Source organism: Ammospiza caudacuta, chromosome 6, assembly GCF_027887145.1.
Source record: "Ammospiza caudacuta isolate bAmmCau1 chromosome 6, bAmmCau1.pri, whole genome shotgun sequence".
NCBI lineage: Eukaryota > Metazoa > Chordata > Aves > Passeriformes > Passerellidae > Ammospiza > Ammospiza caudacuta.
This window is the reverse complement of record NC_080598.1, coordinates 33,965,227-33,987,927: the sequence shown is the minus strand read 5'-3', so window position 1 is coordinate 33,987,927 and position 22,701 is coordinate 33,965,227. Positions and strand designations below refer to the sequence as shown.

General features: G+C 41.9%; 2 protein-coding genes across 2 annotated transcripts in view; one reads left to right on the top strand and one right to left on the bottom strand.

Moving 5' to 3' along the window:
* EIF2AK4 (eukaryotic translation initiation factor 2 alpha kinase 4) overlaps positions 1-12,085 on the top strand; it is a 38,869-nt gene extending 26,784 nt beyond the window's left edge. Inside the window, exons 31-39 of the mRNA XM_058807939.1 lie at positions 182-310; positions 1,673-1,759; positions 3,051-3,163; positions 4,673-4,731; positions 5,792-5,889; positions 7,887-7,955; positions 8,573-8,617; positions 9,761-9,885; positions 11,234-12,085. Of these exons, the coding sequence (XP_058663922.1) occupies positions 182-310; positions 1,673-1,759; positions 3,051-3,163; positions 4,673-4,731; positions 5,792-5,889; positions 7,887-7,955; positions 8,573-8,617; positions 9,761-9,885; positions 11,234-11,288 (780 nt within the window). The 3' untranslated portion in view covers positions 11,289-12,085. The remainder of the gene's footprint in view (positions 1-181; positions 311-1,672; positions 1,760-3,050; positions 3,164-4,672; positions 4,732-5,791; positions 5,890-7,886; positions 7,956-8,572; positions 8,618-9,760; positions 9,886-11,233) is intronic.
* An 810-nt stretch (positions 12,086-12,895) lies between these two features.
* SRP14 (signal recognition particle 14) lies at positions 12,896-16,048 on the bottom strand. The gene is made up of 5 exons (XM_058807942.1): positions 15,982-16,048; positions 15,440-15,512; positions 14,642-14,754; positions 14,069-14,101; positions 12,896-13,720 (listed from the first exon to the last, which is right to left on the bottom strand). Exons 1-5 carry the CDS (start codon positions 16,003-16,005, stop codon positions 13,631-13,633), a joined length of 333 nt encoding a protein of 110 aa, XP_058663925.1. The 5' UTR covers positions 16,006-16,048; the 3' UTR covers positions 12,896-13,630.
* Between the last annotated feature and the right edge of the window lie 6,653 nt (positions 16,049-22,701).

Genomic DNA, 22,701 nt, shown 5'->3' with positions numbered 1-22,701 from the left:
CAGACTTAGATGGCTTGTAGCTCTCAAAACAGGTGGATCTAATCCCTTCTTTGCTTTTTAGGGTGATGCATTTTGGCAAATGTTGGAATATTTGTCCATCTTTGTAACTTTAGCTACCTTATGAAGGGCGAAAGGTGGTCTTGTGACTAATATTGTCTCCTTGATTTTACTTTTCCTTCAGGTTTCTGTCAGCTCATGTGACCTGCTGGTTGTAAGTGTTGGTCAGATGTCAATGGGTAGAGCTATCAACATTGTTCAGAAATTCTGGACTGCAGGAATTCCAGCTGAAATAATGTATGACTGGTCCCAGGTAGAATTTCTTATCTCCATGTGTTAACTGTATTATTGTTCTCCAATTTAGTGCAGACTGAAACCATACCTTTTTTGGGATATTTTTCTGGTTTTATTGCCGTGGAGGCTCATAATACTTAGCATGTAGGGTTCTATTCAGATACAGTAATGTCAAGAAAGTCTCAATGGCTTTGCAGCATTCCTCCAGAGTATTTAGAAGTGTGAAGAAGGATCCCTCCTATTAATAAATTTAATACTTAATAGGGAGTACATCAAGAACAGAACAGTAGCATCAACTTTCAAATAGCCAGATGGCCAAAGACATTCAGGTACAGAGGAAATATTGACATTATTTTACTGTTAGAAATACAGTTTAGCAAACTGAGCTACTAGATGGGTCCCCATGTAGTCCCTGAAGAGAGGTGTAGTAGGAGGGGAAGAGAGAGTGGTAAGCTGAGCTGGGCCCATTTATGTCCCGCTGAAAGCAAACAGAGCTGTAGCCAGCGGTGCTTCACGGGAATGTAGTGAGCTACATGGCAACACTGAAGTCTCTTTTAGAGGTGGTGGCACTTACCTAAGGGTTATGAGTCTGCTTCACCTTCAAGTGTGCTTTGTAAGCACACCTTCAAGTTAGTTTGTGACCAACAAGAGAGAGATTGCAGTTGCCCATTGCATCTCATGTGCTGCAGGGCAGGAAGCTTTGAGCTCATCTAGTTTGTTTGACTTTTTTGTAATTATTTTGCCATAACATTTCCAATAGTTTTAGTCCCTTGGGACTAAAAGATCTAGATTATGTACTTTTTCTATGATCACAAAGGCTGGAGTTTCTTGGTTTGGGGTTGTTTGTTTTGTTTGTTTGCTTGCTCCATAAGGAATGACTGTTTGGGTGGTTCTTGCCTCTGTCTAATGTTGTCCTGCAAGCCAGCACTGAGTCAGTCAGTATAGCCTTGGTTTCACAGGAAGCCAGCTGGAGTCAGCTTTAGTGGCAGACCTCCAGCCATGCAGGACAGAAAGCTGCAGGCAGCAGGGTGGTGTCTGTCTGTCTGCCTGGTGCTACACTGCACATTTTTACAGTTACTTGGGCTCTGCACTTCTACATGTAGGTAGCCCTTCTGTGTGGGAACCTGTGCAGGACCTAGGCATTCTCTCTATCCAAGCATAGACTTTGATTTCAATTTAGCAAGCCTTGGGTGGATAAATGCATGCATAATGAAGTTTCATCTGCTCAAGTTGTTAATAAAGCTTTTCTCTCTCTGAAGTTGTGTGACTGTTGTATATCAAGTTACTTTATTAAAGACAGGAGACTGATTGATTACTTAATTGGTCATTTTATAAGATGTCAAATTAATGTCTCATTCCCCTTCTTTTGTTCTCACTTTAGTCCCAGGAAGAACTGCAGGAATACTGCAGGTGCTCTGGGATTACATATGTGGCTCTGGTGTCAGAGAAAGAAGGAAGTCATGTGAAAGTAAGGATGGGACCAGGGGATGCTTTGTAGTGTTTCAGATTTGTACTTTGTTGTACTTTTTTTTTTTTTTTTTATGTCATTATTAATACAATGTAAATTATACTTAAGTAAGTGGAGTTGAGGTAAATACAGTTTTGGTTGTTAAGTTGTAGCAATGTTATTCTGAACAATTTCAACACTTTAAACGGTTTTTATCCCTGTATAACACTGTTATTCACAGACCTCCTTCCCTCTAGGAAAGTCCAAAAACTATTGCAAACATTGCTTGACAGTGCCATCAATGGTTTAGCGTGGAAAAGGGTTTCTTTTGTCTCTGACTTCCTTAAATCTACAAAATGAATTTGTTGACTTAGCAATCTTTGCAGTTGGTTTCTTTTCATGTTACAAAACAAATACAACTCAAATGTAAATCTAAAAAAATCAGTGTAGTTCCAACAGTCAGTCAGAACCACACTCTTCATCTCTATAAACTGGTTAGGATGCAAAGACTGAACTTTGTCACAATATGAATGTACTCTGTTCTTCTTCTGTACTCTTGCAGCCTGTGGTTCTGGTACCTTTGGTTTTTTGAAGTTGAAAATTTTAAAATGTTCTGGATCATTAGAGAAAAGATCATTATTTTTTGAACAAAGATTCATTTTTTGACTGAAAAAAATACTAACCATTTGACAGCATATGGCACAAACAGCCAATATGCCTTTCTAAAATATTTGTCTTATTCACTCTGTTACTGTAACAACAATAATTGCAAGAATAAGTAAACCTTGGTGATGACAAAGTGATATTTCAAAATCCTCTACAAGCCTATTGTAGAGTGTTCTTTTAAATATGGCTTTATTGAAGCAAAACCAATAAAGGAGATGTTAATGAGGTGAATGGTGTTGTTGCTGATTAACCTCTTGCCAATAAAGATGGTGCAGATTCCTAGGTTTTGAATGTTTGAGTTAACTCTTGCATATTGAAAGGCAAGCCTTATTCTAATATAATTATTTGAATAAAAATATTAATAATATGATACTTAAAATTATAAACCATTGTTTAGAACTTAATTATCACATTAGATGCAGGGAGCCAAGCTTGCTTTGGGAATGCAGAATAAATTAGTAGTTGGCAGAAAAAAATCTGATCAAAGGTTTAATTGACAGTGATTGATTGGTAATGATAATAGCTTCCTACCTGACTCTTTCACCTTTAATGGGTGAAATAGTTTGGTTTTGATTAAGTTTGATAAGTTTATTTGTATGCCATTTTAAGAATCAACAATCTTAAGACCCATTGAACTACATCATAGGTGAAATCCTTTGAGAAAGACAGGCAGACAGAGAAAAGGATTTTGGAGTCTGACTTAGTAGATCACCTGATCCAGAAACTGAAAATGAAAATCGGTGACGAAAGATGCAGTAGGTAAGCAGTATAACGTGTCAATAATGTGGATAGTCTGAATCAGAAGTGCATATATGTTTGTATATGCTGAGTTAAACCTTAATTTTATTTGGTAAAGAAATTGCTGAATTTCTGTTTAGGGGAAAAGAAAGCAAAAAGTTTTGTTATAGAATTGTATTGAGATTAAGAAAGAAACTGATTTCCCTAGCTGCTGCTACATTCACACCTCCATAGTGCTTCATAAATTAAAAGGTCACACAGTTACCCCAAAGCTGCTAGAACAGCAGTACTGTTTGTCTGGCTGCCTGCAAGTTCCTGTTACTGAGCAGAAGTCCATTTCATTTGTGTACTGTGTAATCAAAGAATTAAAGCAGCAAATCCTTTTCATTCTGAGGCAGTATTGGTATGATGAAATGAAGGTGTAACTCTTGCACTTCTGTATGCTCTGGTGGCACAAGTGAAAGGAACACCTGACAAAGACTTGAGGTACACAGGAAAACCCCTTCATCCTGGCTTCGTTGAAATTACTATTTACACCAGTGGAAGTTAGTACAGAAATGACAGGAGTAGTTAGTACAGACATGTACTGCTCAGGCACTGCAGCTGTCACTTACACATAGCCTCCATAAGTCTGTAATTATGCATGCATCCAGATGTATTTGTATGTGCGCATTGACAGCAGGAATAGACATGCATTAGTCACACAAAGTAGAATTCAGAATCTTAACAGATTTGCCATCCAGATTTTCTGACTAGGCTTAACAATAAAGGACATCATTAAGCTTGGAAATGCTGAAATCAAGCAGTAGTTTATACAAGCAGTTGATGTCTCCTGTTATTCACCTCTCATTCTCCTTTTTCTGGCCTCAGCCAATCTTAGTGTTTTATTTTGCAACTAACCCGATCCTCAGGTGCTTTGTGACAGATCTGCTAGAAGCTGTGAAAGAAAACCATTCTTTCAAAAAGTTACCTTATTTCTAAATCATGAAAGCAGAATAGAAAAACCCTTGCATGGTACCACTAAACAAAGAAATGCAATAGCTGATTGTAATAGCCCTGGCAAATTTCTCTTTTAATGAATTTCTGAATGTGGAAAGTAAAGGTATCCAAACTAATTATTGAAGACTTCTTTGAATATGTGTGCTCTTTAAGTATAAATACGACTTTTATACTTTAGTATTGTGTCACAGAAACCTGTGAGAAGCAGGTTAAATTAATAATTCAGAGAGAATATTCTAACAATATATTTTTGTGTTAGGCTATAAATCACTCTTGTATGATAGGGAGCACGTTTTTTGTATCCATAGGGAGCATTGCTTCTAGACCTGATTTTAAATGTAATTCTGTATGGTTTCATGACATCTCCTGAATAAATTGATTCATGAATAATAAATGTGTGCTGGGGACTATCTGCAGACTTCTTTATCTGTTGGAATTAATTTTAAGTATCTATGATAATCTGAAACTACTGTCTTATTACAGTACTTCTTTATAATTGTATATTCCTTAACTGTCTTTGTTTATTTTTAGAGAAACCGCAGATAATCTTTCAATACCAAATCAAAAAGGATCATTTACTAATATTTCAGGTATTTAATATCTAGTTACAGAACATACAAAGTAACTGTTCCTCTTTCTGCTCAAAAACTGGTTTTTAGGAGAATAGTACCAAAGGCAAAGTAAGAAAATGTTTTATAGCAGAGCTCTGATTAGAGGCACTGCCTCCTAATCTCAGATATTGTTCCAACTGATTTTAAACAGACTTTCTCCAAACTAGGTGCTCAGACCAATGGGCAGAATATTCTCCATACAAGCATTCATTGATGCAGTAATCCAAGAGGCTGGGAAAGCCAAAATTCGCCAAATTTCCTAGCTGAGGAGAAATTTAAGTGTCATCTTGATAAAAAATAACTTGATCTGTGATTGTTAGAGTATTGAGACCAAATGAAAATGCCTTTACATTTCTAGCTGTGGATTTGCATTCCTTATTCTGATAAGTTTGTATCTAAAGAATAATATTAAGTGCTTACTGTGTGGCTAAAGTTTGGCATTTTTGCATCTTGTTTTATTGAGCACTGATACAGTGTGTGGTGGTGGTGATTCCTCAAGAAACACTTCACACAGACATGCTTTTGCATAATAGGGAGGGAAAGAGGCCATGTTTAACTTGGTGGGTTGGTTGTGTGTGTGTGTGTGACTACCAGAAGTGGAAATTTGGATTTCAAAATAAGCCATTTCAAATGGTAATTATTGTTATTTGGAGAAGCTGGTGTTTATTGTTCATTTTGTCAGTGATTCTGTTATGGGACTGAGCATTAAACAGTCACCTCATTCTTGTAATGGCTTTTTTTGATATTAGGTGCACTACATTCCTTTGTGAAATTATGAAAGTCATTTGGAACCTTTTCTTAGTTTCAGGGAACAGTGATGTAAAATACCAAATTTCTTAGTCTCAACAACCAGTCCATCAAAGTCATGAGTGAGAATTTATGTGCACATCTCATTATCCTGTCAGATTTTGGAGGTTTTCAGCAGTTTTTTAATCCCTGTACTACAATGATTTTAGCATAGTATTTGTGTATTTTCTGTTTAGTGATACTTGTTGTGTAAAGAAATACTGTGAACTAAAATGATGTGTTTGCATTTCAGGTGTGTTTGAATCACATGGAACTCTTGCAGTGCCTAACGTTAGTGTTATAGCCCCTGAAAAATTGTCTGCCAGTGCCAGGCGGCGTCAAGAAATTCAGGTACACACACATCAAAAAAGTATTCAGAAGTGATCCTTAGAAGTTAAGGAGTGGTAGAATTCATGCTTCATTATCACCTAACTTAAACAAATTCATCCTGTTTGTTCTTTATTCATAAATTAGACTAGGAACAACACAAGTGGTTGAAGGCAAAGACCACCCTTCCTAATAGTTTGGATTTTAGGGATTATCTGTGACATCAGCTATCATTGTGCATGCATACTAAAAATCTTACTTTTCTAGGAGCTGTTGGTTCTGGAACTTCCCTTTTGTTTTTCTTCCTCCTAAATGCTGAAGTGTGTCAAAGGTTGTCATGGTTTAACCCCAGCCGGCAGCCAAGCCCCATGCAGCCACTCACTCACTCCATTCCCCCACCAGTGGATCAGGGAGAGAATCAGAAGGGTAAAAGTCAGAAAACCCCTGGATTGAGACAAAGACAGTTTAATAGGGAAAGCAAAGGCTGTGCACACCAGCAAAGCAAGACAAGGAATGAATTCAGTGCTGCCCATGGGCAGGCAGGTGTGTTCACCATCCCCAGGGAAGCAGGGCCCCATCACCTGGAATGGTGAATGGGAAGGCAAACACCATCACTTCTTCCTTCTTTCCCCAACTTTATATACTGAGCATGACGTCACATGGTCTGGAATGTCCCTTTGGTCAGCTGGGGTCACCTGCCCTGGCTCTGTCACCTCCTATGCATCCCCAGCCTCCCCACCAGCGTGGCTGTACAAAAAGCAGAAAAGGCTTTGGCTCTGTTATCAAACAAAGTATATTGTTTTAAAATAAGTAGTCTGTGCAGCTGTGGGGGAAGATGTTGGAAAATTCCTGTGACTTTAGTACAATAGTGTTTGATCCCTAAATCTGTGGCTAATAGTCTTGCCATCTGTTGCTTCCTTACTTATCTTTATTAGTGATTAACTGCTCAGCAATAACAAAAACATCTGTTATCAATCCTGTGTTCAGCAAAAATCCAAAACATAGCCCCATAACAGCCACAGTGATAAAAGCTAACTCTGCCCCAGACAAAACCAGCACAAAGGTGCAAGGTCATCATACTTTTAATTTGTAGTATGTTTGTAAAAGGTACTTTTGCGTTTTATTTCAGTAAGTTGTCTCAAACTAAAGGCCTAAGAAAAAGTTGTGGATTAAAAAAAAACCCACAAAATAACCCCAAACCAAAACAATAACAAAACCCCCTACAACCTGCCTAAAACTTGATATTATGGTAATGTAGAAAACATTCAGTGATGCTAGAACTAAATGTCAGAATTTTCTTGTTTAGCATTATTAGCCTCAAGATATTTACAGTACATGGTAAAACAGAACTGTCATTTTATCCCCTTTTCAGTCCAAACTTGGATGTGCAACAAAAAAAATCTCCCCACTTAATAGTTCTCAGAACCCAAATAAAGAAATGGATGTTACTCTCTGAGCTAAACAGACTCACTGTTTTCAGGTTTTGAACATGTAAAAGCAACTTTTCCAAGCTAGAAATAATGCAAGCCTGCAGCTATGTTTGTAAAGTGCTCCCTTTGCAGGACCACTAGCTTGCTCTGATAAAAGGTGTTACAAGGCATGACCCTTATTTTGGTTTGGCTTTCAAAAGCCATCCTCCTTCTTTAGCTGGAGGTGATTCACTGCATCCAGTCAGAGGTTCTCATGTTCCTTTGAAAGTTATCTAACATCCAGAAACAGAGGGCAGTTTTCACTAGTTATGCAAGCATCCATGTTGTTCTGCCTGCTTTAGAACCAGTATTGTCAAGTGTGTACCACTGAGTCTAGAGTGTCTCAGCTCCAGTCTCCTTCCTCTCTGCTCATCAAGGATTATTGTGAAATTTTTACTGAAAATCATATTAAATATTTGTTTCAATATGATGTAGTTCTACATCTTGTTAGAAGCAGCCTATTTTGTTCTCACCTATGCAATATGAAATCAGTGTTCCCAACCTGTGTCTCACAAGCTGTATATTTTACTTTTGCCCATCTTTTGTTCCCAGGTGCAAACAAGACTTCAGGCATTCATTTCTAGCCTGCAACAAAAAACAAGTGAGATTGAGATTTTAGCAGTAAGTATTTGGCAGAAGCCTGAACTAATTCTGAATCCTTAATTGCAGTGGATGATGCTGTTCCTATCTGAGCAAACCACTGCTAATTGCCTCACTTTAGTGATAACCAAATGAGTCAAACTTCAGGTTAAGTAAGACCCCTGGTCTGTTTCTCTGATACTTGAAAACTGTCTCAAATTGTGTGTATGGGACAGCTGCATGGAATAAAATATAACAAGCATTTAGTTGTAAGCTCCTAAGCTGTAATTACACCAGCTATTGTGGTAGATGTAATAACTTGTTCCTGCTAGATTTGCACTTCCATTTAAGCAAACGTGGTTCTTGTTTGTATGTGGCTTTTAGACTTCACTGACCATGTCACAAAGGACTTTGAAATGGTGTATGCTTCTCAGGAAACATAACTGCCTGTTTGCCTGCACCTATGTGCAACTTTCCAGAATGGAATCTGTCAAGAATGGTTAAAAAGGTTTTAATAATTTTAAAATAAGTTCCCCATTTTAGCAGCATGAATGCTTCTCTGGCAATCAAAAGATCTGGCTCTCTTCAGTATAGCTCATCTCTAATTGCAAATTGATTAGAGAGAATGGTTAAGTATTGATTTCTTGATCTTTTTACAGGTTGATCTGCCAAAAGCAACTGTGATACACTTCTTATCATTAGAGGTAAGCAATTAAGTAACGTTGTTAGAACTCTAACTGAACACAATAGATGATAAATTCTGTTCCCAATGAAGTGAAGTGTAAAATTCACCCATTCTAGATTTTTCTTTCAAGTTTGAATTAGGTTTAAAACTTAAACCTAATTATTGAATTAGGTTTTAAAAAGCATTTTTTAAATGCTTTTTAAGGTCAATGAAGCTTTTTCAATGCTTTTCTTGGTCAAGGAAGCTTGACCAAGAAACTTTTTGTGAAATGTCCAAGTTACACAAGACAACATTAGAAAATCCTGATCCAAAGCTCTGAGGTTTTTTCCCCCAAGAATAGTTATCTAAAATTAAATCTTAACCGCTCTTTTTCAGAAACCAGTAAGCATTAATAGCAGTTTCAACAAAGGTGTTCCTTGAAGCCCTTAATGAAGGAGAACCCAAAATACAAAAGCAATTGTTTCAAATACAGTAGCTGAAACATCCCTGAGTAAAGCCAAGACATAAAAGGGTTTTTATTATATTGACACCTTTAGCAACTCAGGAGCTGGTCAATGGTGCATGAAAGATGACAACACCAAAGACAAAGCTTTCTTCTTTTCTCCAACGACAGCACTAGCTTTAGAGAGATGAATGCCTCTCCACCCTCTAAAAACCCAAACTCAAGAATGGCATCCTACTTGGATGTGCATTTATTACTTTCATACCTTTTATCTGCTGCTCTGAAGCAGTGCTGGTCTGGTAACTAAAACCCAGTGAAACATTTCAAAACATTTTCAAAATACTTTGTTGATCCAGTCTATATGAATCATGGAGGTAGTTTATCACCTTTTACTTAAAAAAAAATTAAATACCTATGTACATGATCAGCTTACATCATTCACTTTTGATCACCATTACATCACAGTTACTGTATCCTCTCCAGCACTGCCAAGCTGACACAGCCCTTTTCATTGCTTGTGCTGAAATGTGTTAAGAAAGTGATCACTAAATTAATTTTTTTAGGAATTAAGTTGCACATGTTGTTGACATTTATCATGTTTGAAAGCTGTTTAACTAGAGCATTGACATTACACAATATTCAGAAGGCTGCATCCTACTAGAAGTATTTCCTTCACTAGAGTACAGACTAGCATAGTTCCTTGTCAATTTTTTTCCTTAGCTTGATGGAGATAGACAAGCCTTTGATGCTACTGTGAGACAACTGATGTCACGATGGCCCAAGCAGAGATCTTCATATTTACAAGCAATTTGTGATGAAATTTACAGTCTCAAAATGGAGAAGAGGTAAATTTGTTAAAACTCTTATGGGTACATAAACTAGATTTTTTTTCCAATTTTTTCTATATTCAGGCTAGAAGATAAGGTGCTCCTAACTTGTCTTTCACTTTCCCCTCTCTCTGAGGCCAAAAGAAACACTCAGGAAATGTGTATAGTTCCTTCAGAAGTATATGACTGGTCACTAACCCTCACTTGCGCGAGGGCGTAAGTGGCCCTAAATCCGGCTAGCAGGGAGGGAGAGATGGCCGACACCCTCCACGCATCTGAGGCCAGCCCCCCTTGGCGTCCGGGCCTCGGGCTGGGCTGGATGACGGAGCAGGATATTGCGCAGGAGAGACGAAGTGAAGAGGCGACCACTAGCTGGGGTTAACTCGTTGGTTTATTGATGGTTCATGGAGACCAACAGCTGGAAGGAAAACCAACAGCAAATGGCACTGAGTAGGGGGAGAACCAAGGTTTTAAAGGGAAGGGGGTGGAGAAGGGAGGGAAGCCCAGCTAACCAGTGGGAAAACAAGTGGGGAGGTACATAACATAACTGACATAAGAATGCATCCAATAAACATGAAGTAAAGGAGGGGCCCCGGGACACCAGCCAACCACAACCCCCAGTGGAAGAATTTTCCAGAAGCCTGGGAGGAGTGGGGGGGGGTGATTGACTGGGCCCAGGGAGGAGAAAAAACTTACTTATAAGGAAGGATAGGGGAGGGGAAGTTACATAAATTTCTGATTTGTAAGCATAAAAACATTTGTGTTCACCTCATAGTCTGCCTGTTGGACTCTGGCAAGGCTGATACAGATAGTGTGGACACATCCACTATGTCCAGTTTTAAATCTCAAATTCTTAAATGCTGCATGTATTGGTCTACTTGAGACCTCGGTACTTACGCCTTTGTTCCACTTGAAAGTGCTATTTAACCTTTCAATAAGACTAAAGCTGGTTCCCTTTTCTCAAATGCACCAAAATTGCTCCAGGTTCGCTGTTTACTAAGACAGCTACATTATCAAGTGAAGCATTTCTTTTCTTCATGGGGCTTCTAGGCTGTGAGCAACAGAACCCAAATAATGCTCCATGCAATGCTGGGTATGAATGTAGTACACTCCCTCACTATCTTCCTATCCCATCTGGGGCCTGAGCACTACTTAGCCCTTCAGATCACTGGAGTGAAAACTGAACAGGCAAGATCAGTGGAAAGAGGATGAGGGAAAAATTGCAGTCACAGCCAAACGAAGTAAAACTTACTGATTTTCTGCTAAATCTTTGCTGCTGTCTTATTCTGAGGATTTGTCATAGGAATTGCAGCATTCAAACCTGCAGTTTCAAAATACTAAAATTCTTTTTTCCTTCCCTCTGCAGGGTTTCTGCACTTATCCTGTACAGTTACCGAGATGAATACAAGGTTTTGTTTTAGTACTTAAAGCATCATTTATGGGATGCTTCTACAATTGGACAACACCGTTTTGTCAAATGGAATTTCAAAAAGCTGCAATAATGCAAGACAGGGAACTAGGGCCTATTTCTGTGTCCAGATTGCATTTCATGTATACTATTGGCCTGGTTCTGGCCAGGACAAGGTTAGTATTTGCTGTAGCTAGGAGCCATGGCCAGAACCCAGAGGTTGATCTGTACCACCTCACACCATTCCAGGTGGGCATAGCATGGCAGAGGGAGCACTTGGGCCAGGTTGTTTCTGTGGACTCGTTCACCCTTCCTGTACTCTGTGCCACTGGTATTGTTGCTGTTACTGTTTTCTTATCTCATTGCTGTTTCCAGTATATTCTTACCTCAGCCTGTGCTCTTTACCTTCTGTGCTTCCCAATTCTCCTCTCCAGCCACCCGCAAGGGAAGGGGGAGGGGGTAGTGGGTGGCACATGCATTCAACTGGAGCACTAAACTAGAGAATGACATTCCTAAACCACAACAAATACAAAACTAAATGCTTTCAAAATGTGGAATTAGTTGTTTTGTACGCAATTAAGGAGCAAGTCTTGACTAGAGCCACAGATAGGTATTGCCATGTAGTTCTTGCCTCTTACGCTACACAAATCAGCTGTACAGATGTAAAACTACTTTTTGTAACAATTGTTTCAGAATGCCTTTTATGCAACAATAGTACTGCAACAAGAAACATCCATTCTAGAATTATAAATGAAAATTGTTTTAAACATTTTTGAGGAATTTTTATGTAATAAAAACTGTTGAGCCTTATTGAAATACTCATTACAAGCCTTTTGTGTGCTGATTTTAGTTGTGTTTTTTAACCTACTATTTCAATTTATGTATAAAACATGGTAGATTTCAGGCTGAGTTGTTACAAGCCTGGCTGCCTTTGCTTGTCCTGTCTGTACCTCTGCATTTAAATCAAGAAGCAGCTTCTGCGATATGAAGACCTGATAAAACAAAACACTTGTTCTAGACCTGCAGAACCTAAACCAAAGACTTAAAAGATAAAAAGCAACCTGCATGTGCTTGAGGCACAACCAGTTTTTAACTAACTTTCTTTACCTGAGTTGTCAGATTAAGTCTGAAGTTATAGTAACGATGGAAGTATTATAATTATCTTCTTGAACCTAAACTGTAGCACAACCCCATCAGGAAGAATGAAGCTGAGAAACTATGATTTACAGGAGTCATGGTTAACTATGTACTGTATTTCACATCAAACACTGGAGGAAAGTACAGAAATGTTAAGGATTTCTGGAAATACACTGGTGTTTTCCTTCCCTCCTCACTTGGTACCTTTTGTTTAAACTTAGACCTCTTTCTCTAACACAAATGATTGCCATTTGCAGACTCATTACATTAATAAATACCTACCTACTTTTTCTACCCTTTCTTGTAGCAAAGGTGACAAAGTTAAAATGCATAGGAGTAACTTGCAAGACAAACCACAAAACTGGAACTGTGAAGGTTCTATCTAACAGCACTGTCCAAAGCAGCACACAATCCTAAAGACACAGATAACTGTGCCATTCCTAGCAATTCACCATGACAAGTCACATCAGCCATTGCACGCAATCCATTTCTCATTATCTTTAATAGGAGCAATTACATCTTTACTTTTTACATCTGTTTATATGAAGGAAGGAAAATTCAGATCCCTGAATATACTGAAGGATGATGTTTTTAAAAAAAAAGTTTAGGTGATGACCATTTTTAAGCTATGTCTGAGGGGAGCATGATGCAGAGTCCTACCCTCCCGCCACCCCGAGCCCAGGTGAGATCAGCTGGAGCACCATGGAGTGAAAGCTCTGCAGGAACTCGAGCACTGTGCTGGCTGCCTTGGGGATAGCTGCACTGCATCATGTAGACATGGCCCTTAAGACAGAAACAGGAAAGCAGCTGTTCCTGATAATATGTTGGCACCTGCTTTCCCTAGAATTACTGAGGCTCATCTATAAAACTGGGCATCTGTCACTGAGGCTCCTGCTCCAGTCTTGTTTTGCTTTTGGAAGGGTGCATTTCTCTTCACCCTGTGCTACCCCCCAGACAGGTTTTACACTGCAGAGAACACAGCAGCAGTGTAAGTACAAACCAGCTGAGTGTAAAGCTACTCCAGCAGAATGCTGTACATCCTCCTGCCATACAACAACCCAAAGAAAGCGCCTCTGCTCTCAGTTTAAACAAAAGTACTGATCGTATCCCAGTTTCCTGCTGGAAGGAAAGCCAAAGACAAGTGGTAACTCAAAAAGAAATGGACTTTGCTTTGAGCAAGGGTCAAGTCTATAATAGTGATGGTAGCACACTGTCCCATCACTGTGTTGCTTTGCTCTTCTTGGCCTTGCTTTTCTTGTCTTTCTTCTTCAAGCCATCCATGTTAGCTCTTAGCAAATTTGAATATGCCTGAAAAAACAATTAGAACCATTTAAAAGAACCCCAAATACTTAAATGACAATATGCAAGATAACATTTTATGTATTACAAATGGCCAATTATCTGTCTTTTCCCAGAGAATCATGCTCTTACACCCTGCACTAGGAAAAAGTATACTGTTGTTTAAACCAATATACAAGGTTAGATAAAATAAAACAAAACAGGATTTTTTAAAAACAGATTAAGATAAATGGGTAGTCTCAGTTAGTTTCTGTGGCAGTTCAGCAAGAAATCAACCTGTTCACAGCTGCCCACTGCTTCCAACAGACCACTTCTACTACTTACAGAAAAGGAAGATGAAAGGCATACAAAACTTACCATCTGGAATTTATTTACTTCCTTTGAGCTCACCTACAAAAGTAATACTGGAGGTTAACCACAAAAACTCTGGCTGCTATTACAGACCAAGTATCAGTACATGTTTACCCACCAGTTACCATCTGGTCTTTTTAGCAGCAGTTGGATCAACTTATAACATTCAGTGGTCAATGTGCTGTACTGGTATGTCATAGGACACCCCTGATTTAGAAAACTGAAAACACTCCATGATTAATAAAATCCTCTACAGGGCATTAATCCCAAAGTCACATGTTTTCACATGGGAAAAATGTGAAAAAGCATTCAAAGAAAGGTTTGATTCACTTGTGGGGCCATAAAAATGCTGCAGCTCACATTCTCAGCTATTTCTCTTAATTAACGTTTCCCTTTGTGTCGTATCACAGAACAGACCTAAAGTCAGCTAAAGCCTTTCCCAACCCCCCATTCAAAGTAAACACACATCAGGTTTTCAACTACCAGTTAACATTTTCTCAAGTTTCACTTAAAATATGGAGCATTAAATCAAAGACACACAGAGCCACTAGCTTTTCTAACTTAAAAGTTATCACTTACCACTGTGCTGATTTTCTTCTTTCCATCAGTTGCTCTCAGGAGACATTTATTGTCTGCTGGTTCAGAAGTTTCTACGTGGCCTTTGCGTGGAACTGGTTTTGTTCGACCATCATCTGCATTGAAAAAGAATTTTTATTCTTATTTCATTAAAATCAACAGATGCCTTCTGATATGAGGTGTTAAAAACTGCTCATGAGCAGATCTGTAGAACACCTTGGAAATTTCAGGCCAACTGAACTAATACTGCTACCAAATTGCTCTTACTCTACAACCCCAGAAAGATCTGTTCTGTAAATTACATCTACCAGAAAAAATGAAGTAAATCCTCCCCTCAACGTGCTATGTGCCCTGTCTGCTCGAGCAGCAGCATGCTTTAAATGCATGTCACCCTGCTGCCTCCTGACATGGCCTCCCCAGTAGTGCCAGCCAGCAGGAACCAGAGGAACAGGAACACACAAAAACAATATCAGTATTCTCCTTTTACAGAAAACAAACGATTTTAACTTACTGTTTAACAATCAGAAAGTCCTAGTTTGAATGCCCTGCAGTTTGGAATACAGTCTCACTCAAAGGTTATTAGTACTGATGCTACTAGTACTATGAGTCCTACAGCTAACAGTTGAAGGACTAATAGTAATCGCGCTAATCAGTGCTCCTGCTGACGGGTTTGTTCCTATGACTGCTCTTGTCTCCAGATACCATGGATTACAGCTCTTATCGCTTAAAATACCTGGTGACAACAGTCAGATTTATATTAACACCTCTTTAGCCCAACCCAGTAACAGACTCAACACTTACATTTCTTCAGCGTTATGAAAACGCTCCCGGAAGTCCTGCACTTTTGGAAGAGCCGGGTAAGCTCCGTCAGGAACTGCAAGAGAAAGAGACGCGCCCGTGGCTGGGAGCTCCCACACGAGCTCTGAGCTCCTGCCCCCGGCCGGGCCCGGGCTCTCTCCCACCCACGGGAAGCAGCACCGAGGGAAGGCGAACTCCGGCTTTGCCCACGCTGAAGCTGCAGGACACGAAGTCCCAGCCGGGGGCGGCGCGGCCCGCGGTTCTGACTCCGAACACGAGCTCTGAGCCCCCGGACCTCCCGCGGCCCCGGCGCTTCTGCCCCCCCGAGACAGAGTCCCCGGGAACGGCGACGCCCGCTCCGCTCCGCTCCCCTCCCCCGCGGCGGCTCCCACGCCGCCGGGGCCGGTGCGGGCCCGGCATCTCCGCGCGGCTTCGCGGGCCCCCTCTCTCCCTCCTTCCTTCCCTCCCTCGCTCTCTCCCTCCCTCGCTCGCTCCGCGGGGGCGCAGGGGCTCTCCCCCATTGCCGGCGGGCCGCGGCCCCGCACCTGCTCACTCTCCAGTAGCACCATCCTGCTCCGCTCCGGAAGGGCCGCCTGCGCACGCGCACCGCGGCGCAGCGCCACGTCAGCGGCGCGGGCTGGGCGGGACCGGGGTGGCCCCGCCCCCCTGCCCGGCCCCGCCGTCCCCATTGCTATTCCTGCGGCCCCGCCCCCTGCCCGGCCCGGCCCATTGCTATTCCACGGCCCCGCCCCCTGCCCGGCCGGGTCCATTGCAATTCCTGCGGCCCCGCCCACCTGCCCGGCCGGCCCCATTGCTATTCCTGCGGCCCCGCCCGCTCCCCGGCCGGGCCCATTGCTATTCCTGCGGCCCCGCCTCTGCACGGCACGGCCCGGCCCATTGCTATTCCTGCGGCCCCGCCTCTGCACGGCACGGCCCGGCCCATTGCTATTCCTGCGGCCCCGCCTCTGCACGGCACGGCCCGGCCCATTGCTATTCCTGTGGCCCCGCCCCTGCCCGGCTGGGGCCAGCGCGGTTCCTCCGCCCGCTGCCGGGCCCTGGGGACCGCGTTGCCGAGCCCACGAGCCGCGGTATCCGTGCCCGGGTCCCGGGAGTCGCTCGCACGCTTCACCTGGGACCGGCCCGTCGCTCCCCGTGAGGCGGGACTGGTGCAAAGGGCCCCGCTGAGCTCGGCTGGCGGTGAAGGGCGGGATTTGAGACTAAACGAACCAGACTCCGGGGTTTGTGCAAAACCAGCAGAGGGGAAACCTGCGGCTGGCAGGGCCGAGAGAGCGCTTCACACCCCGGATACCTGAGGGTCCTGAGGGCTGGAGTCTCTAAGGGGAGTTTCCTGTCAGGCCCGTGGCAGTCGGTGCAGGAGCACACAGGAGTAGCATGTGATCTAGTGGCTTTTCGTGTTTATCACTAGGAAAATAGGTCTATTTTTCCTTTATGGACCTAACAAAAGTGGAAGATAATGCTTCACAGATTAAAAGGAAAAACTGCTTTCAGGCTGATAGGTGCTTGAATCCCTGGGGGAATATATACAGTTCATATATGGGCTCTGGTCTGCGTTCTAGACAGAACCTAGTTGGATTATTATTCTCATGATGGGGGTGTTGTTTCGTAATTTAAACCACACGTGATAACGAGGAAGCCTAGTCACTCCAAAAGTCCTTTCTAGAGGCCGCTACTCGCGGTCCTGTGCAGGTTCAGCGGGAGGCAGTAGAGGGTGCTGTGATTGCACACACAGAAATGGAGCTGCCTAAAGAGCAACGAAACAAATGCCCAACAAGCAGCTCATTGCAACACGGCCATGGTTTATGAAAATCTACCAGGTTATTAAGGTAACTCCACTATGTCAGAGTCAAGGGAAGTGTAGAGATCCAGCACTACTTTTCCCACATCGTGGATGGTATCATCCTGCTGATGCTTTCATATTTGTATTATTTGCAGTTAAGCAGGAAAGACTTCGGTAAAATAAATTCCATTGTTTCTCGTGGCATTAAAAAATCACATGAAAAAGGAGGAATATGTGTTATTGAAGCCTCCTGAAAACAAGCATTCTAAGGGCACCCCATCAGTGCTGTGGTTGGAAGTTCTGAAGGCCAAAGCCCTGTAGAAGTGTAGGGGTGATGGTCCCTGCCCCTGCCAGCCTGCAGTCAGTGGGCACACCAAGCAAAGATGGGTGGATGCATGGAGTCACTGCTGACATGCACTTCCTCCAACCCTGCCTGGTCACTGGAGAAGTCATAACACAATCCTGACTACAAGAGGTTGTTTTGTCAGAAATCATAGCAGGGTTGTGTTTTCAAGAGTCCAGAACATGGTTAATGTAAAAATGTTGCAGGTTTTTATAGGCAACTTGTGAAAGAAGAGCAGAAATGGAAAAACTAGAACAATTGCAACACACTCCCCCTTGGAAACTACCATGGTCACAGGCACTGGAAGGCAGAAGTACGTTTCCACTAATGCTTGCCAGAAGAGAAGATGGGTGGTCTCGTAGCTGAATCACAGGGACTACCACTGTCACCTGAATTCTGATTGTTGACTTCACTAGAGAAGTCTTGTGTTGCCACTAACTGCTCTGGGCCACAGCTCTTCATTATAAAGGTGGAGAAACATTATATCTAGTTATTCTCTTTAACCTTTGACACAACCAAAACCGTCAGCTCAGAGGTTTTTCCCTGAATCCCCCTGCGCTGTGAGGCACTGCCCCTGTTGCTGAGCTGCACCTCCATCCCAGGACACTGAGGCCATCGTGGTGCCCATCTTGGTGTAGCTGCGCCATCAGAGACTGTGCAGAGGTACGGGGCATCCACCTCTCCAGGCACATTCCTTGCAGGAGTCCCACGCTAAAGCCCTGGTTCTGCTGTATGCTGGAAGAAGGGACAAAGAGGAAACTGCTGTGAAGAACTCCAGAGTGTTACGTGAAGTTTATGTTTTCCAAATCTGTTGTTTTATCAGCAATTTTTTGGAAAATATATTTGTCTCACTGCTAATAAAAGAAGTGGCTCCACTGAACTGCTGAATTTCTTTCCACAAGAAAGAAGGAGGATTTTTTTTTTTTTTGCATGTGTGCATGTGTGCTATCTTATCTTCCCGATCTTGAAGCTGTTTTTCAAGCCAGAATGTCACAATTTAATTGGGGGAGAAGCCTTAATCACAACTTGCAAACAAGGTGAAAATGGAACATTTTTAACGATTGCTTTCCAAAAAATAGATGGAACAGGGGAATGCTGACATTGCTTTACTTTTGCCAAAGGCTGCCAACACTCTGAGGGAATAAGCTATTCAGCTGGCGAAAAAGTGCTGAACAAACACTGAAGGAGCTAAAGGGATACTCCCAATCATGATATACTCGCTTTTCACTCTATCTCCTGCCCCAGTCTGATGTCTTGCCCCTCACAAAAAAAAAAAAAAAAAAAAAAAAAAAAAAAAAAAAAAAAAGAGAAGAAAAGAAAAAGAAAAAAGGGAAAAATAGAAAAAAAAACCGGAAAAAAAAAAGAAATAAAAAATAAGAAAAGGCAGGTTGGATTAAAACAGTAGCAAGAGGAATTGGTGGATCCTGAGAGTTGGCAGGGGTATTAGTATTTTGTAACCTGATCTGTCATGTGACCAGGGCCAGGCAATAAAAATAAGTCTCCTACCAGCCCTCCTGTTTGCTCAACTTTATTATATGGTGTCAGTGGAGAACTACTTTTTTTTTTTTACTTTTTTTTTTTTTTTTTGGCAAAAATTTAGCAAATGAAGCCACCTGAATCATTAAATCCTGAAGGAAATCTGGCAGAGAGCTGGAGGAGGTTGTTGCTGCACTTCCAAGTTTTCCTGGAAGCAAGCATGTACTGAAGAGAAAAGGAGAAGGTGAAATCTCTCCTAAATGGGTGGGAGGGGCAGGAAGCAGAAAAACAAAACTATTAGAAGTAAATTAAATTCTTGATCAACCTTAGTAGAGGTTGGCAAAGATCTGTTTGAATTAGCCAGCAAAGATTACTACTTGTTATGGACTAGCACACACACATATTCAGCTGCTGCACACCACAGTGAGCAGAAATGTAATAACATACTGTAAATTACAGTTTGCTCACCACAGAGCTCAAGATGAGTTAATAACAGATAATGGCCCACAATTCACAAGTGGATCATTCTGGTAATTCTCTTTGATCTGTAAGTTCAAGAATACCACGTCAAAGTATAGCTATGTACAGGAAAAAGAGTCAGTGTTAGAGCAAGAGCCCAGTAACAGCCTCCCCCCCTTTACAAGTCTGTCATTAGCAGTGTAAAAACAGAGATACTCGCCTCACTACCTTACTGGCCTCACCAGATCTGAGATTAATAGGCAAAGGAAAAGCCTTCTAGAGCCAACGTTTAACAGAGGCTGCTTGGGCAGAAAGACTGTTAACCCTGGAATAGCTACCATAACATCTCTAAGCCCTGTGACAGGGGAGTAGAGCAAAAAAATTTTAACAAGAGGAAGGAACACTTATTCTTTTATTCTGGTATTAGGTGGATTTCCAACAAAGCAATCAGTTGGTTACATTTGTACATGTGAATGTCAGTCCTGAGATTGGGTCCTAACCTACTTCATAAGTGGCCCTTGTGAAAAGAAATAAAGGACATGCAAGGGGACAGTGATCAGAGACCTGTTGATCAAGAAACGTGTGGATCAGAGGCACAAAGCAGTGTTATTTGCTTCATCAGCTGGTAACCCTGAGAAAGAAAAAGATTCTGAATACCTTATAGATTCCAACAGAGAACTAAACAAGGCATTTTAGAAAGATCTTTTTGAGACCACCAGAAAGCTGCTGTGTGAGAAGCTTCTCCTGGTGAAAAAGCCAGCTTCTAAAGAGAAGATCTCCTCAGGTTCCTTTTGTGTTAGGAGCTGATTCATTTACCCTAAGCTCTTCCCTAAGCATTTCTGTTCATTTTAGTGAATCCCTCCTATTCTATTTATTATCATGTCATATTTACACATAATGAGTTTGAAGATGGGTTAAGTGTAACCTTGAGTTCAACAGACACTGACTTTCATTGTGTAATAGCAATGTTAACAGGGATTTATATTTTGTGAGGGAGACCAGGAAATAGATATGGACACATTTCTTAAAACTCTAATGCACCACATTACTATTGTGCAAATCAAAGCCTATCTGAGTGAGACACAAAAAGATTTTTTGTTGGAAGAGACCTACATAGTTTTGAAGTACCATCCAAATTTTAGAAAGCTTCCCTGTCAAGGAAGATAAGGGATGTATATTTACCATATTATTAAGTATCTCACACATGCTTGAAGTGGTTTTGTGACAAGCCCCCATCTCACAAAAAATGGGGGGGAAAGGCTGGAAGAAAAGCCCAGATGCAGAGCTGTTCATGTGTACAAGTGATGCTGTCATCTCTGCTCTCTAGGAGCCTGCAGTGGCATGTATGTACTGAGCCCATGAATAATGCTGTAGTGCTTGACATACTTCTGGGAACAAGGAAACTAAAGAGCCAATTCATTTAACTCCCAAAGTGTGAGGAAGGGCCAAGGGACAAGAAGCAACATGTCATCATGTGTGTTTAGTTTGAAGGACAGAACAACAAAAGACAATCTCACATACCTCTAAATCCAATGCAAAACACTGGAGGAAAATGGTCAGATAAAAAAGGAGAGAGATGCAACTTGAACACCCACTCTGTGTTTTGATTGGTCCTGCTGACTTTCAGCTGTGAGTAGAGCAGAGCAGAGTGCAAGAACAGCCTGTTCTGAAGGAGTGCACCTGCGAGGTGACACAGCTGAGCTGTCCTGCCTGTCCCCTCCCGCTCTCAGTCCTGGCCTGTGGCTGCTGCCACCACTGCTGGGAACTGGCACTGCACTGCACACACAGACATCAGCCAGAGACTGTGGCCGTGAGTGTGGCACCGTGGGTTTGTGACATAAGCTCAGCATGGTTTCTGTGGGTCTGTGTAAGTCATCTGTGAACTCCAGAATGCAGGACTAAGCCTGAACAATATGAAGCACCTTCTGGGTGCTCTAGAAATGGTATTTCAAACTTATACCAAACCTCACACCTCCTCTCTCCAGTGGCAAGATCATATCTAGTCATCACTTCATTTAGTATGGCAGCTTTTTAAGTAGACACAAAATGGCTGGTTAAGAGCTGTGCAAAGCATCAGGGAGGTAATTAAGTTGGAGCTCAAGAGTAATGAGGCGACAGAGATTAGGCTGAGCATCATTTCTTTCACATCAATGTGTCCCACTTTCAGAAAGACAGAAATGCACTTGTGAAAAATTTCCACCGCACATTCCCAGTGAAGTTACAGGAATTTTCTTTAACTATATGAGTTTTTAAAGGACCAAATGAAGAATATCACAACATAGAAAAAACCAAAACCAAAAACTAAACCAAAACAAATCAATGGGAATTTTAGATCAGCAGAATGTCACCAGGGAGGATAACCTTGTTCTTGGTATCAGAGATCACCTTGTAATTAGAAAGGGAGCCACAATGTCATTGCTCTCCTCCATTTGCAGTCTCATCAGTAGGACAGAAACCCCAGCAGCATGTATTCTCTTGATACCATGGGGTGTTGCTGTCTCAGGAAGAAAAGGGTCACCTACCACCTCACCAGCACTATTTCCTGTCTCTGTTGAGGATGCCCAGCAAAGCGAGACCTTGCTGGACTTCTGAGGCTTAGGGATCACAACAAAAGCTGCAGTGCCTGTAAAACAATAGTTTCTTCATAACTCAAGCAATGATGTCCGATACAAGACCTGCACATCACAAAAAAAAGACAATCAAGTTAGTTACCAGATCAGTGAGGTGACAGAGACTGGCTTAGACATCATTGCTCTCACCTCCATAAGCCCCAGTTTTGGAAAAACAGAGAGGTTTTTTTTAACTGTTTTAACCAGATATTTCCAGTATGGTTCCCTTCTTGTAAGAGTTGCCAAGCATACCTACTTGTTCAAGATTTAGTGGTCCATTTTGCTCTTCCTTAAACACTCTTCCAAATGTGCCGACACTTTCTAGGAACAGGGTGGTGTGGGGAGGCCACTCTGCACAGCCAGCAGCTGCCCTGGGTTGGCTGGGTCAGCGGCTGGAGGAAGCAGCTTCCTGTTTTGCTGGTGCTCAGTGCCACTTAACAATAGGGGGAAAGAAAAACGGCAGGATCTAGGCATTGCAAAGCTGTTTTCTCCATGAGCTGTCCACCTGCCTTCCCCCTCTGCTCCAGCCGCCCCCGCCTCACACAGCCACCCCCCGGTGGATGGCAGCACCGGAGAGCAG